This window comes from Furipterus horrens, unplaced genomic scaffold, assembly GCF_987537825.1.
Source record: "Furipterus horrens unplaced genomic scaffold, mFurHor1.1.pri manual_scaffold_7, whole genome shotgun sequence".
Classification (NCBI taxonomy): domain Eukaryota; kingdom Metazoa; phylum Chordata; class Mammalia; order Chiroptera; family Furipteridae; genus Furipterus; species Furipterus horrens.
Genome location: NW_028327177.1, coordinates 92,590,169 through 92,605,440, shown reverse-complemented (window position 1 = coordinate 92,605,440; position 15,272 = coordinate 92,590,169). Strand labels below are relative to the sequence as shown.

Genomic DNA, 15,272 nt, shown 5'->3' with positions numbered 1-15,272 from the left:
AGGTGAGACAGTGCCCTGGACATTATACAGTTTGGACACTACATTTATGGACTTCCAAGTTCATTCCTGGGCAATTACTAGTGCTGATTCCCTTATAGACTATAGATGGGGCTCTGCTTTCTTCAGTGGTGGCCTCAGAGGGAAGGAAACTTCCTGCATAGATCTAGAGGTCCTTTCAGTGGACTTGCAGAGGGTGGCTGAATTCTGTATATACATAGAGGCTATTTCTTTCCTGTTTTAGTAATTATAATTACCTTCCTCCTCTCCCATATTACCTTGTCCTTCATAGCCTAGCTTGAGCCTTACTTCATTAAAGAACACAACTCAACTGAGTAAATTCCAAGACCTAATTGACTTTATGAAGCAATTCAGGCAGCATCCCACCTAGCAGCTAGAGTGGTGCTCCATTGAGTTGTACAAAAGAGAAGATTGTTTTATTGTTTTATTTAATTTTTTTATTATTATATTTTATAGATTATATTGTCATAATAGTTCCATTTTTCCCCTTTGCTCCCCCCCGCCCAGCACCCCCCCCCTTAGCAATCCCTCCTTTCCCCAGTCCATGTCCATGGGTCATGCATGCAATCTCTCCGGTTTCTCCCTTTCCTATGTTACCATTATTTTAGAATTAATTCATTAATTGATTTCTTTTTATAACAAAAAAAGTAACATTCCTCCCCCTCAGACTTTAGACCCTTTATAATCTTATAGAGGACAATGGGCGATGGTCTCATGCTCTTCTAGCTGCTTCAAGCTGGGCATGGTCAAAAGGGAAGTTTTTATAGGCAGAATGAGAGTGGGACTAAGTTAAAAGAAAGGATTATTTCAGGCAAGGACAGGCTTTCCTTAGTGGAAGGCTGGGGTTTATCAGGCAGATTACCCCACTAATTTTGATCAGGCAATTCCAGACTAATTGGTTTAAAATTTCGTTCCTGGGAGAGGCTAAAATTGCAATTAGGGTTTTGGTTTGGTCACCTGACTTAGTAACAGTGAGTCCATTTTGGCCTTTCTTTCTCTCCCTCCCTTCCTCCATCCCTCCCTCTCTCCCTCCCTCCCTTCCTCCTTCTCTCTCTCTCTATTTCTTCTTTCTTTTATTAAGATTTTTATTTATTTATTTTTAGAGAGAGGGGAAGGGAGGGAGAAAGAGAGGGAGAGACACATCAATCTAGTTGTCTCTGGCAAGCCCACAACTGGGGACCTGGCAACCCAGGCATGTGCCCTGACTGGGAATCAAACTGGTGGCCTTTTGGTCCATAGGTCAGCACTCAATCCACTTAGCCACACCAGCCAGGGCTTTTTCTTTTCTTAAGCAGTCTGACCACAGTGGCCCATACTCCGTTTTTCCTTTGCTTGAAATTTCAACCTGCTTTCTGTTTGAAAAGTAATTATAATATTTAACATCTATTGAGCATTTATTGCTGGGTGCTGGTTCAAGCATATTAATTTATTTGACCCTTTAAAACACATTTATGTGGTAGTATTAGCCCCATTTTACATTCAAGAGGTAAGTAACTAGTCCAAGGTCACACTCAAATAGTGACAGAACAGGGTTGGAATTCACGTATTCTCCATGGTTAACCACTATGCTCTATTTGCTCCTTGGCATTTATCAGGGATAGCCTTATAATTAACTTCGGATGTATATTTGACAGGCAGGCTTAACAGCAAGTATCCTGCCAGAAAAATCAACCCTTGATTAGAATCCCAGGAGATAAGTAACAGAAATGTAGACTCTTGGGCTCCACCCTAGAGCTACTGAACTAGATTCTCTGTGGTGGGGTCCTGGGTGATCTCCAGGTAATTCTTCTGCATTTTAACAATTGAGAATCATCAATAATGGTTGAAGTCAAACTATTCAAAAGCAAACTAATTTCCTTGCTGAGATCCTGAAGAGATAGTAGAATTTGGCAATGTGGTATCAGCATAACTAAGAAAGAATGTATAGCTAATGGAAGATGGACTGTCTGCCCAAAGGGGAACCGGAAATCAGGGAGAAAGGTCGGCTCTCTGTCTATAAGTGTGGACCAGTCTCCAGAGTGGTGGGGTCTCAAGTGGGGGAAGTTTTATCCAGTCAAGGAAGAAAGGGCCTCAAAACTGTCCACCTCCTTTTACTTTGATTTCATGTTCAGTAAATCATGTTTGGTAAATCATTAAGTCATCTTTCTGGGTGCCTGTTTAATAAGAAACACATTTAAATGGCGATTTGCACCGCAAAGAAATACATCATTACTCTCAAGAGACGCTTGTTGGCGTCTTGTGAGTTTGGCTGGCATTAACCAGTTTCCCATGGCCCAGCCAACTCTGGCACACTGCTAGGTCTATTTTCTAGGCCTGTCAAGTTACAAGTTAAGGACCAAGTAAGTATAAGACTTATCCAAAGTACAAGTACCTCACCTCTAGAATGCCAATAAATATTAAATAAAGAAATGAAAAGGGATGGTCTTTGCTGAATTAAAACATGGCTTTCTTGTTTCTTACAGATTGTTAGGAGATACAGTGACTTTGATTTGCTGAACAACAGCTTGCAGGTAAATATTTTAAAACACTAATGACACACATTGCTTGCTTGGGGTGTCATAGAAACCAGTTGGAAATGGCAATAATGGGAACAAGAAATTAGCAAATTTCCCCGGCAAAGGGAACAAATGATGTATGGCTCTAAAAATAAACCTTCGGGAACAAACGTGCTTTATAATAGTGATCCTGCAACTGTGTACCTTTCTGCCATACTGTGTCTTTACCATAGTCATGAGATGTGTATTATCTGGATTGCTGGAGTTGTTCACTTAGATGGAGCTGAAACTGTCTCAGATTCTTTCCACTAAACTAAGCTGCATAGTCAGCATTGGAGATCAATGTTCAGCACTGACTAGAGATGTTTCTGGGGTAACTTTTCCTCTTATATACATATTTCTAAATCCATTTGATTTAAGTGTTCCTAACTTGGTGGCCCTAATGAAAAGAGGGATGAGCTGCAAAGTCTTTCTCCGGAAACACAGCCAGTGCTGGTAACGATTGAAGGGGCTTTAGTGCCCTAGGAAATACTGGCAGTATCACCCATGTCTTCTCTCGGCAGACTGGTCAAGTGCCATGGATTCTGAACACCACTGGGCTTGTGTCATAGCTCAGATTTAATTGGTTACATGAGACCCTTTAAACCTGAGCCACCGCGATTCACCTCTTACCAGCTAAGCGAGGAGATGAAGGACTGCTCCCTTCATTGGTGAGCTAGCCGTCGTTACTTAGTCTGAGTGACTTCTGATCCCATCCAAAAAGGACAGGAGGACTGCTGGCTGGGACAGAGTATAATACTTCCTCTTCATCAAGAGGCCATGTTTTATTGATCAGACTTTAGAAAAGAGCATCTGTAGAGTCCACACTTTAATATTTTTTACAGTACCACTAAAAGCATAATTATTAATTTTCCTTACGATAGAGTGGTCCCGAGCATCTGCCAACTTTTATGTAATTGCATATGACCATGCATTTGATATATGTTGTCTTTTAAAATTTTAATTATAGTATGACCAGTTTAAATCTCTAGACAGAATATTGGCAGAGACTGAATTCTCATAGATGGATTTAATTGGTTTCATATATGGATTTTCATAGCATATTCTTTACTCTTAAGACAAAAGCTGGGCCTGTGATGACATTGTAGATAAGGCACCAATGTGTAGCTTATTCCAGCCATGGATATTCTCCACAAATCCCCCCAGACATTTCCACAGTGGAGCGAGCATTTGAGAGTTAACATTGAACCCACTGTGTGCTTTCACCCTTATGCATAAGTGAACCTTTGCTCAGTTTTAAAGAAGGGGGAGTCATCTTTGTACAATGCTGTTCAGTCAGGGAGTAAAAATTGTGGGAGAAATAATTTCTCAAAATTAAATTGCCTCGGCCTAGCCCCTAAGAATGGCTGTAGGGAGGAGGGTTTCGTTTCCTGTTCGGTCTTGCTTTGAGGATATAAGATTGGATCTCTGTGACTATTTAATTGTGGCCCTATTTTTTTTTTTTTTTTTTTGCCCTGGCTGGTGTGGCTCAGTGGATTGAGCACCGGCCTGCGAACCAAAAGGTCGGTGGTTTGATTCTCAAACAGGGCACATATCTGGATTGCGGGCCAGGTTCCCCAGCTGGGGGCATGGATGCACCAACCCTACAATGTATCTCTCACACACTGATGTTTCTTTTCCTCTCTTCCTCCCTCCCTTCCCTGCTCTAAAAAATAAAAACAAAAATAAAATAAAGCTTAATTATGACCTTTTTAATATAATATAATTTTATTTTTTGCTTCGGTGTAATTTTGCCTCTTAAAATGGGTACTTTCAATGTGCATCTTATTTCAAATGCAAATATTCATGTGTATTGATGTTGGCTTGTGTTGGGCAGGATATGGCCAGACATCATTTCAAGTGGGAGACTTTTCTGGATCCAAATAAACAAACAGAAGAAAGTACATACAGCTTTTTGGCAACAAAATAATTTCAAAACATCTTCTCTAAAACAGACCAAAAATATTTTAAAACCACAGAATAAAACTGTAACCATGATTTTCAGTGTCTGATTACCCTTCTGACAGATAATGAGTTCCTGATGAAGAAGAGAAATATAATACATATATGCAGAGTTGTCTTGAGTTCAGTAGGAAAAATGCCTGAGTGAAAAAAAAAGCAGGATGTAAAATTATATGTGCAATATAATATAATTACATGAAATGTTTAGAAAGAGAGATTGGAAGGATATATGCCAAGATGTTAACAGTGGTGAACCCAGGTGGTAGGATTATGAGTTATATATTTTTCTGGTTCTTTATACTGTTCTGTACTTTCCAAGTTCTCTACAAATGAGCACATGTAATCTATATGAAAGAAAAATAGAAAAAAGCTGTACCTTCCCCAGTCTTTATAGTGAACATATTTTGTGGTAACAGTGAAGAAAAATCTCACCTTATTTTAAAAGAACCATCAAGTTAGTGATGATTAAGGTAGTGATTTCAACTGGTATGCCACAAGAATTTTTTAAACATGCTATACCAGACTATTTAGTCTGGGGCATTGACCTCTTTTCCCTTAGATTGTCAGATAAAAAATGACAACAGCCAATACAATAATAGCTGACCAGTGTGATTAAATCAAAATCATAACTTATTTTTTGTCATATTAGCAAAAATATATGTTTTTAGTGTGCTACAGAATTTTAGTAGTTAATGTGTGCCATGAGATGAAAAAGGTTGAAAATTGCTGACCTAGGAGACAGCACATGACAAAGAACAAGAAGGAAGCAGGAGCTGGAATGATAGGAACTGGGTAGGGAGCCCTCAGACTTGGGAAGGAACCCCGCTCTGCCCCTTACCACCTTGGATTAGTTATTTCCTCTCTCAGTCCTCACTTTACCCATCTGAACCAAAGGGCTGAACTAGATGACTTCTCAGGTCTGTTGTAGCACAAAAGTTTTGTTATTTGAATTTTACTACTCATTGTTGACAAAGGAGAGGTTCTGCTGTACACTGAGGGGAAATTGGGACAAATTAAGGCTCTGTTGAGAGTTTAGAACTCCCTAGGATGTTCACTGGAATATGGTTTAAGGCAATGTGTAGACTATTACGATCTGATAACAGAAGTGAACGATTAATAGATCCAGAGTCTGTAGGTTTTTTCCTCCAGACAAAAGCCAGTTTTCTTGATACTGATACAGCTTGTCGTATAATTTAGAGGCTTCTACTAGGCTAGCATGGACAAATTATGGGCTTTAGACCCCATTTTGGTGATCATCTCCCATTTGCATTGTCACTCTGCACATGTTATGAATGGAACTTTGGGGGACTTCTCTTACAAGAAACTCAAGAAGGGAATCCGTAGGACATGTTAAAGAAGAAAGGTATGGAAAACAGGATGCTGAGGTGTCATGACTTCAAGCCATCAGTGTGGAGGTTTCTAGGAAATCACTGGCTTAGTGACATAATCACTCAGTGTGCTCGTGTTCTCTTTCCCTCCCTTCTCATTAGTCATTGAGTTTCTAAATTTTATATTCTGAGATTGGTAAGCATTTTAGACATTCTAGGAGAAAGCTGAAAGAGAAAATTAGTGTATCTTGAATGCTAATCTTTTTTAAAGGACAAGATTTTAAAAACACACACATTGCATAGTTTTAGTACTTTTAAGAGTATTTATTGTAAGATACTGAGCTAGGGCAGGAAAACACCTCCAGTGTGTCCAGCAGACCGATGTAGCAGGGATGCGATGATGGTTGCAGCTGTTGGCAAACAACTCTCTGTTTCACCTGATGATTTGGAAAAGCTGATGGTTTATCTGGGTAGGTCAGTACACTTTCCTAAAGTGAAATGAAACTTTAAAAAGTTGATTGAAGCTTGGAAGTCACAAAGTTTGAAACAGATACCTTATCAAATTCATTCTCACATCCCCACCATGAATGAAAAATAGCTCTACTGAGGTTTGAATCTAGTGACATCAGATGTGACTGTCCATTCTGAGAGATGTAGTAGGGTCTGCTGTGAGATAGGTAGTGCAGGCAGATGTGCTGATATTGGTCAGTGGTATTTAAAAAATGTTTACTGTGTTTGCAATCAATGTGATAAGTAAAAAGGTTTTCTTTTTCTTTTTTAATTGAAAAAAGTAGTAATTAAGCAATGAAAACATTTTATAGTATAGAAAAAAATTGATCAACTTACTTCCAGAGGTAGCCATTCTGAAGAAGGTAGTGTGAGTCCTTTTAGACATTTATTGTGCGTATATAACCTTATACTGAGGGCGTGCACACACATACACATGTCTGTACACACATGAGATTATATTCTGCAACTAAATGAGAGTTTTAAAAAGGAAAAAATTAGTTGTGTTTTCAGTAATATGTTACCTTTGATTAACTTATATTACTTAATGCTTCTGAACAAAATAATAACAAAGTAATTGGCTTAGATGTATACTCACCGAGTGATGTGCTTTCTTCATAAGTACGATTTTTATTTAGCTACTAAAGAAACTGCTATTAGGTAAGGCCTAATAGTATGAATGAGGAAAACAACCTGAAATTTGTGTCTTATCGGGCATTGCCATGGTACGAAATTAATTTTAAATGTGCTAACATTCTTTCATAGTTAGAGAAATAGGCAATTTAGAATTTTCAGCCAACCTTTTCATCTTGTCTTATATCAAGTTCGAGGTCTTCACTGTTGTTTGAAAATCACAGAGTGGAGCAGGTTAGGTTAGGTTTGCCCAATGGGTGGTTCAGATTACAGCCTTGTCTGAATTCAAGATGGTCTTCTCTTCAGACCTTTCTTTCAGTCAGTACACATGCCACTTGGACTGCCCTAATCTAATCACAGGTAAAGAATAGTACAGCTCTTTGAAAGTAATTTTACTCATTAAATTTAGATACTAATCTGACGCTTTGTTTTTTAAGTTTGAAAAATAGATTTCAAAGTTTTAAATGGTCTGGAAAATGATACTACCTTGAGCACCTGCATTTATTTTTCCTCTCTCCTGAAGCCACTCTTAAAGATGTAAATGTGTAAACTGATCTTACACATATGTGCACACACACACACACTCAAGGACAAATAGGAGAGGAGAAAACTACGGCAAAACATTTGAAGCTGAAAATCCAGTGAATGAGAGCTAACTAATTAAGCAGAAATGGGAAGGCAGAATTCTGACATGGGGACGGGGTGGTTAACACCACTAGGTCCAATTTATACCACAGAACTTCCAAAAGTTTTGACCGTTGACATCACAGGTGCTGTCTCCAGCTAGAGATGGACAAGGTCAAACTAAAATCAGGAGTTGAGCCCTGACTGGTGTGGTTCAATTGGTTAGGTGTCGTCCCACAAAATGAAAGGTCATGGGTTCGATATCTGGTCAGGGCACATGCCTGGGTTGTAGGTTTGGTCCCTGGTCAGGGCACGTATGAGAGGCAATCAATCAATGTTTCTCTTCCTTTCTTTCTCCATCCCTTCTGCTCTCTCTAAATATAAATAAAAAAAATCTTTGAAAATAAAATCAGGAGTTGAATGTATTTTTAAGAAGCAGTCAGATCCCCAAATCCTGCCAATCTGAGCAACTTATGCTTGCCCTTCTCCCTCCAGCAGAAAACTGGAAGTCTATTCCCTGGACAGGTAAGGACAGTCTTTGGACTGGAAAAGGCAGGCACAGTTGAACATATTACATAATAAACAGGAGCATGGGCCCCAGCCACCAGCCTCTCCTCTGCCCTCTTCCTCTCAGTTCCCAGAATACTGGCAGTTAGGCTTAGACTTTCCAGGCAGGAGAGCAGAAGATTTAGGGGGTATATCTGCGCAGCCTAAGAGGAAAGAGCTAAAGACTCTTTCTCAGGCTGAAGACTAAGGTCACAGGTTCTCTCAATGGAGCAGCTGGGGGGCATCACGTGCTACAGTGGAGCCACAGCAGACAAATCCCAGGCACCCATTTAGAGCTTCTTTTCAGCTTCTGGTGCTCTGCTCTTAAATAGGAACACACAACCCAGGATCACCAGATTTCTAAGTAACATTTTAATATGAACGATAACAAAGCAAGCAGGAAAGAAAAAACCTTCAGGAAGCAAAACATATGCAGTAAGGAGAACATTTCAGGCACTTCAGAAAAATTCTTTTATAACCTCAGAGGGATAAGAAATTGCATTACATTCAGGATCCTATTCAGGGGGTGGGGTGGAGAGTGCTTAGAAATAAAAAAGATAATAGAAGTTCATCATCACCAAACCATTATTATATGAAATATTAAAGGGAATTATTTAAGAAAAAGAAGATCAAAACTATGAACAATAAAATTACAATAAATACATATCTGTCAACATTGAATCTAAAAAACAAACTAAGCAAACAAGAACAGAGACAGAATCATGGATACAGAGAGTGTTTTGATGGTTGTCAGATGGGAGGGGGTGCAGGGGAATGGGTGAAAAGGTGAGGGGATTAAGAAGTACAAATAGGTAGTTATAGACTAGCCATTGGGATGTAAAGTACAGTAAAGGCAATGGAGCAGCCAAAGAACTTATATGCGTGATCCATGGCCATGACCAATGGTGTGGGGATTGATTGAGGGAGTGGGAGGTGCTAGGTGGAGGGGGGGCAAAGGGGGAATTTGGGATGACTGTAATAGCATAATCAATAAAATATAATTTAAAAAATACTGGAAATTAAAACTCTTTAGAAGGGCTGAAAGATAAAGGAAATATTCCAGAAAACTTTTTCACTAGAAAAAAAGTTTAACAAAGGTGAAAAATAGGAGAGAAAAGATAAGAACAGTGAATCAATCCAGAGGTCCCATACTGGAAAATAGGAGTTCCAGCAAAAGAAAACAAAAGGCAGTGAGGGGAAGAAGTAATAACCTAATACAAGAAAATACCAAAGAACGTAAGGATATTACTAGTGTCTAGATTGAAAGGGTCCAGTACTTAGCACAGAGGATGAAGGTAGAACCAGATAAAGACACATAGAGGTCAAAAACCAAGGTCAAAGAGACAATCCTAAAAGCTTATATGGGGGAGGAGGGGACAGAATCAAGAACCTTTCAACAGCACTGGAAACTAGAAGACAATAAAGCAGTTCTTTAAAATTCTGAAGAAAAGAGCATTTTCAACTTAGAATGTCACATCAAGACTTGATATCAATCAGGTGTGAGGATAGAATAAAGACAAATTTACACATGCAAGCTTTCAAAAACTTGCCCCTCTTTTAGGAAGCTGACAGAGGATATCTCCACCAAAAATAGGGGGAATATCTAAGAAAAAGGATGGGTATAGAGATGAAGATGGCTGGAGAAAGGCAAAAGCATCTCCAGTGAGATGGTAAAGGGAGGTTGCAGGATGCAGCTCTGCAGCAGGTGCATGGACCATCGGTCCTGCTTAAAGCAGGTTGGTGGGTTCTGGAAAATACTCCTCAATAAGGTGAAATTAACGCATCTCTGTATGTGAATGTTGAGAAAAGGCTTAGCCAGAGTTTGGAGTCGAATAGAAAACTAAAAAAAATAGACTTCCAGTCCATGGAAAGTAACTATGCTAAGCATAGTAGGCATGGCTTTTTGGCTGTGCTGTGAATATTATTTACCTAAGGTAAACATGAGTACTACACTAAATAAAATTATGACTATATTGGAAGGATTAGGAACAGGGTATGTGTGGGGTGAGGTCAGGATAGTGAAAGAGAACTTAATCCTCATCTTCCATGTTAGGAAACTTATAGATAATTCCTAAAAATGAAAAAATCAAGACATAACAACATCAATATTCCTCAATGCCAAAAGGTTGGCCTTAAGAATTGAATATGGTTGTCTCTGAAGAGCGGGGAATGGATATGTCATCAGGGTTGGAGGAGGGATGTCATGGGACTGTGAATAATAATAAAAAATAACTTTGACTCAAACTTATGTTCATGTATAAGTTTGATAAAAATAAAAACACTTTAAATATTAAGTTTTATAGTTATTATGCTTAATGCAATATTTTATGAATTTTAAGATGCATAGTTTTTTCACATTTTCACGTCACTAAAATTAGGATGCATCTTAAAATCTGTGGTTTCTCAAACTTAATGAAATAATGATGGTTCAGGATTCTGGTACTGTATCTTATTTAGGAATGACATGAGTATAATACTTTTTTTCTTACTTAAAGATTGCAGGCCTATGTCTACCTCTTCCTCCCAAAAAATTGATTGGTAACATGGATCGTGAATTCATAGCTGAGAGACAGAAAGGTCTTCAGAACTATCTCAACGTTATCACCACAAATCATATCTTGTCTAATTGTGAGCTGGTTAAGAAGTTTTTAGATCCAAACAACTACTCCGCAAACTACACTGGTAAGCAAAGGGGTTTGTGAGTTGTGGTCACGTGGGTAAAGAGGTTCTGTGTTTTGCTGAAACTCTTATTTCCAAATGGGAAGATGTGTGTATTTGTTAAAGGGCATTATTCATTCACTAATTCTTACCTGATTGTAATTTACTGGAGATGTATTAAAAGAAAATAATTACTTCTAACATGTTTGTAATGCCTGCACAGAAAATTCTAGAAGAGAAGTTATTGTGTTTATGTACTTACATTCTTGTCTTTGTTAACTTCCCTGACAGGATAGACAGTAAATAATCCATGATAACCTATACAGTAATCACAATTGATTTGTATTTGGTTCCATTTTTGTATTTACAATTATATAGTGCATCTAGTTTTTCTCAGAATTACTTTACCACAACAGGGATTCGGAAGGGTCCTCTGTGTGTTCCCAGTTGTTCACTGAGACAAACTCAGTGCAAAGCATAAGAAGGAGGTAGCAGTCTTTAAAACCTTCCTTGGATCCCGGCGGCAGCCAAGGGAATGAGGTGGAAAGGATACCAATTCCACACAAGGGTGGCATTGATTACCTAAGCCTAGAGTCAGGAGAATGGGTGATTAAATATTGAACACATTCTGGTGTGGCCTTGAAGAGATCAAGGGAAACCACTGTAGGACTGAACTAATTATTGGAATTCAAATGATTTGTTAAAGCTAAACCATGCTTAGAGTCTTTCTAAGTGGAACTTGGTATTATTAATAAACTGATTTCCTTGCTAAGAGAATAGATTGTTTACATGCTACTTTTTGGGTCTTCAAAAACACTGCTTTTGGCCCTGGCTGGTGCAGCTCAGGTGGTTGAGTCATCCTGCAAACCTAAAGGTCTCGGGTTCAATTCCTGGTCAAGGCACATGCCTAGGTTTTGGGTTTGGTTCCAGGTCGGGGTGCATATGAAGGGCAATCAATCAATCAGTGTTTCTCTCTCACATTGATGTTTCTCTCCCTCTCATTCTCCCTCCCCCTCTCTAAAATTAATAAGCATTTCTCGGGTGAGGATTAAAAAGAAAAAACTGCTTTTAAAGCAGTTAGAGGGAGTAACTTTCATTCCTCTTTCACAGAGAGGAAAGTGGAGGTCTGCTTGTCAGGCACCAAAACTTTTCTGCATAATAGAATCCCCTGGGGAGCTTTACAAAATTCTGATGCTAAGGTTGCACTCACGTCAGTTAAATCAGAATCTCTGCACGGGTGGCTTGTGGTTTTTTGTTTGTTTGTTTTTAATTACTTTGAGAAAGAGAGAGATAGAGGGGATGGGAGGGAGGGAGAGAGGGACATTGATTTGTTGTTCCACTTATTTATGCATTCATTGGTTGCTTCTTGTATGTGTCTTGACCAGGGATAGAACCTACAACCTTGGGGTATCAGAGCTACACTCTAACCAATTGAACTACTGTGCTAGGGTTGGCTCATGGTTTCTAAAGCTCAAGAGATTCCAATATGCAGCTGAATTTGAAAAACAGCCCTTGGACCTTGCTTCTCACAGTGTGGCCTTCTGACCAACAGCACTACATTATTGGGAGCTTGTCAAAAATGTAGAATTCAGGTTCCTTCCCAGACCTCCTAATCAGGATCTGATTTTAGCAAGATCCCCAGGTGATTTGCATGCTCATTAAAGTTTGAGAAGCCTCACTCTAGAATGTACCTGCCACCTTCTACTAGAAGTAGTAGTAAGAAAAATGTCTTTCCAGAATGCAGCAGAGTAAAGGAAAGTTTATTTCAAATCCACATTAACTACATGTTACAAGTTGAACATTACATTGTTAACAAGGCTTCCATTCACTTTTGGTTCACATGGGAGAAAAAGCATCACAGGGCTGGAGCTTGCATTCTTTCACAGCAGCATCTCTCATTTCTTTCATTTCTCAGTGCTGCACCTCAGTTGTTCCCAAAACTGTCAGGGGGGCAGGGGGCCCGTCTGGATTGACTGTTATCAAATTAGCCCCAGCTCTGCCCTATGCATCGGTTTGTCCACCTTGTTTCCTGCTAGTGTTCTCCCGAGGGCAAGCAGCGAGGTGTAGTGCGCACGTGACAATGCTGTTCATTCCACAGACCTTGACTCTGCTGTGCCTAGGCTGCATGCCGGGTGCGGGGCTGGGTGCTGGAGGTGCCGGCTCCAGGAACACACTCTCCCTGCTCTCAGGGAGCTTGTTTCAGAAGTACATTGAGTCACTGGGGGTCAGAGCTAGAAGGGATCTTTGAGCAGGCACATCAATACTTACTCTCTCAATTTACAAATGAGAGGCCCCCCCGAGAAGAAAGGCCTTACCTAGGGTGGCACATTTGTGTGATTGTGTAAGTGTACAGTGTCTGAATGTTTCCCAGTTAAAACGCTGCTCAGACCCTGGAAGGTAGTCTGATCACCATATTTCCTTTGTCTCTGCCATTCTCACATGCTGCCATTGTCCTTGATGTTTCCACTCTCCCCCAGCATGGTGGATGGTCAGGGAGTCCAAAGCAGAGGGACACGAAGCCACTGGAGACTCTCACCAGAACCCAAATGCTCAAGGAGCTGCCGCTATTTAGAGGACACAGTCCTGTAATGAAACAGCAGGGGATGGTTGCTGCTTTCAGAAAGATGCTGATTTATTTCCCCCTTTGAATGAAATGTCAGAACTTGTCTTGCCCGTAGGCTGACTCACCAGCAGTCTCAGGAAAGGGAAGCCTGGGCCTCCTGCTCTGCATCAGCCTGATTGAGCCATTCCCCAGAAAACCAGGCAGACTTGCCCAGGCTTTCCAAAATTCATAGTGTGGCTCATCATCTGTGCGTGGGAATTGTGAGGTGTTCATTTGAATTAGGAAGTCTAGTAGAGGACCAGCTATTGTACAGGGAAACAGATGTCTCCCAGTCATGAGGGGTTGGTGTTGGGACACATACATGCGCACAAACACCACCTTATTCATTTTGTTAGCAAGGTACTTCTATCATGTACAAGCCTCAAAGCCCTGTAGCCATCTTCCCACCTCAAACCTCACACCCACTCAGAATAAGGGGTGAAGGGGCTTTCATGTCTACACAGAAGTCAGTTGGCCCAGAGACCAGTAGGCCTGGATCCTAGTCCACCTTTGTCATCAGCAGCATTTTCTCTCCACGGTCTTCAGGGCCTATAAAACAGGAGTTGGGGGAGGGGGTGGTAGACTGGGGAGAATTCAAGTTCCCTTTTGGTCTCAAAGCCCCAAGAGTACCAAGAATAGGCTGATAATAGTGGGCTCCAGGATAAAAGGACCGAAGGAGAGATTGGGGTGTGGGGGGTGGATTGTATTCAGAACAAGAGCAGGATGCTTTGGAGAAGTTGGAGGCCCATGTCTGGTGGTTCGGCTGTTCTGTTCCCTGTGCAGGCCCCTGCTACGCCACTTCCTGTAGTAGATTATCAGCTGTAGGACTGAAAGGGTCGATGTTTGTTCCCTGTAGTCATCCCATGGGACTGGGATCGAGGAGCTCAAAGCCTGCACACAATGGGGACAGCTGGGGTCTTCTGAGCTGAGAAGTCTGAGCTCTGTGGGAAGCACAGGATGGACTTGAAGGCTTTGCTCTGCGTTTCCTGTCTGGGGCTTGTTTATCTGCATTTATGAACCTGCACTTCCCCCTATGTGTCTCTCTGTGCTTAAGAAAATGAGTTCAGATGCCTTTCTATGGTTTTCATGTTCTAATGGGAGAGAACATCTGTACCCATTGAACAGCTATTGAACCCTTAGTTTTCTCTGCATGAATTATTTATTGAACACCTACTAAGTGCCAGATGCTAGGAATACAGCAACATGGAAGGAATAGTCTCCCTACCTCTCTGCCCCAGGCACTTCTGCAGGGAGAAGACTGGCATGGGGCAGCACCTTGGGTGGGGGGTGGGGGAGTTTGTAGTGTTGCAGATGATTTAGATCTGAAGATGGAAGGCTCCCCAGAAGAGGTGCTACATACGTGGAGATCTGAGGGGTGAGGAGAAATTAGCAAGGCTGAGAGGCGGAGGTAGTGCTCCAGAGGAGAGAGGTATTTCCTGCCAGAGTTTCTGGTCTAGTGGAAGAGAGTAGCCCTAATACAGGACAGTCTGTGAGTGAATTTTTAAGGAGAGGGACAGATATAGCACTGGGAGTGCACCAGGAGGGAGGGAGTGGTCCTGGCTAGGGTAGCAGTAAATTTGGGCTGAGCCTCAAAGGATAGATGGGCAATAATGGAAAATACTGAGGGGTGGGGCAGGCCCATCTTCAGGGGCTGAGGGAGGCAAATCTCAAGAGTGTGAGGCACGACTGTTGTAGGAGACAAAGTCAGAACTAGGTTGAACACCAGGTTTAGAAGCTTGGTCTTGACTTGCTAAGGAAACGGGGCATCAATAAAGGCTTCTAAGAAGAGGAATAGTTGCTTAGGATTGAAGTGTGTTACCCAGGGAGGGGGTGTTAATATTGGGAGCATAGTAGTCATGT

General features: G+C 40.9%; 1 protein-coding gene across 6 annotated transcripts in view; it reads left to right on the top strand.

Moving 5' to 3' along the window:
- PXK (PX domain containing serine/threonine kinase like) overlaps positions 1-15,272 on the top strand; it is a 72,990-nt gene that overhangs the window by 23,097 nt on the left and 34,621 nt on the right. For all 6 annotated transcript variants that reach the window (XM_090283917.1, XM_090283916.1, XM_090283915.1 and 3 more), the window contains exons 3-4: positions 2,481-2,528; positions 10,648-10,834. In XM_090283917.1, coding sequence (XP_090140043.1) covers positions 2,481-2,528; positions 10,648-10,834 — 235 coding nt within the window. The remainder of the gene's footprint in view (positions 1-2,480; positions 2,529-10,647; positions 10,835-15,272) is intronic.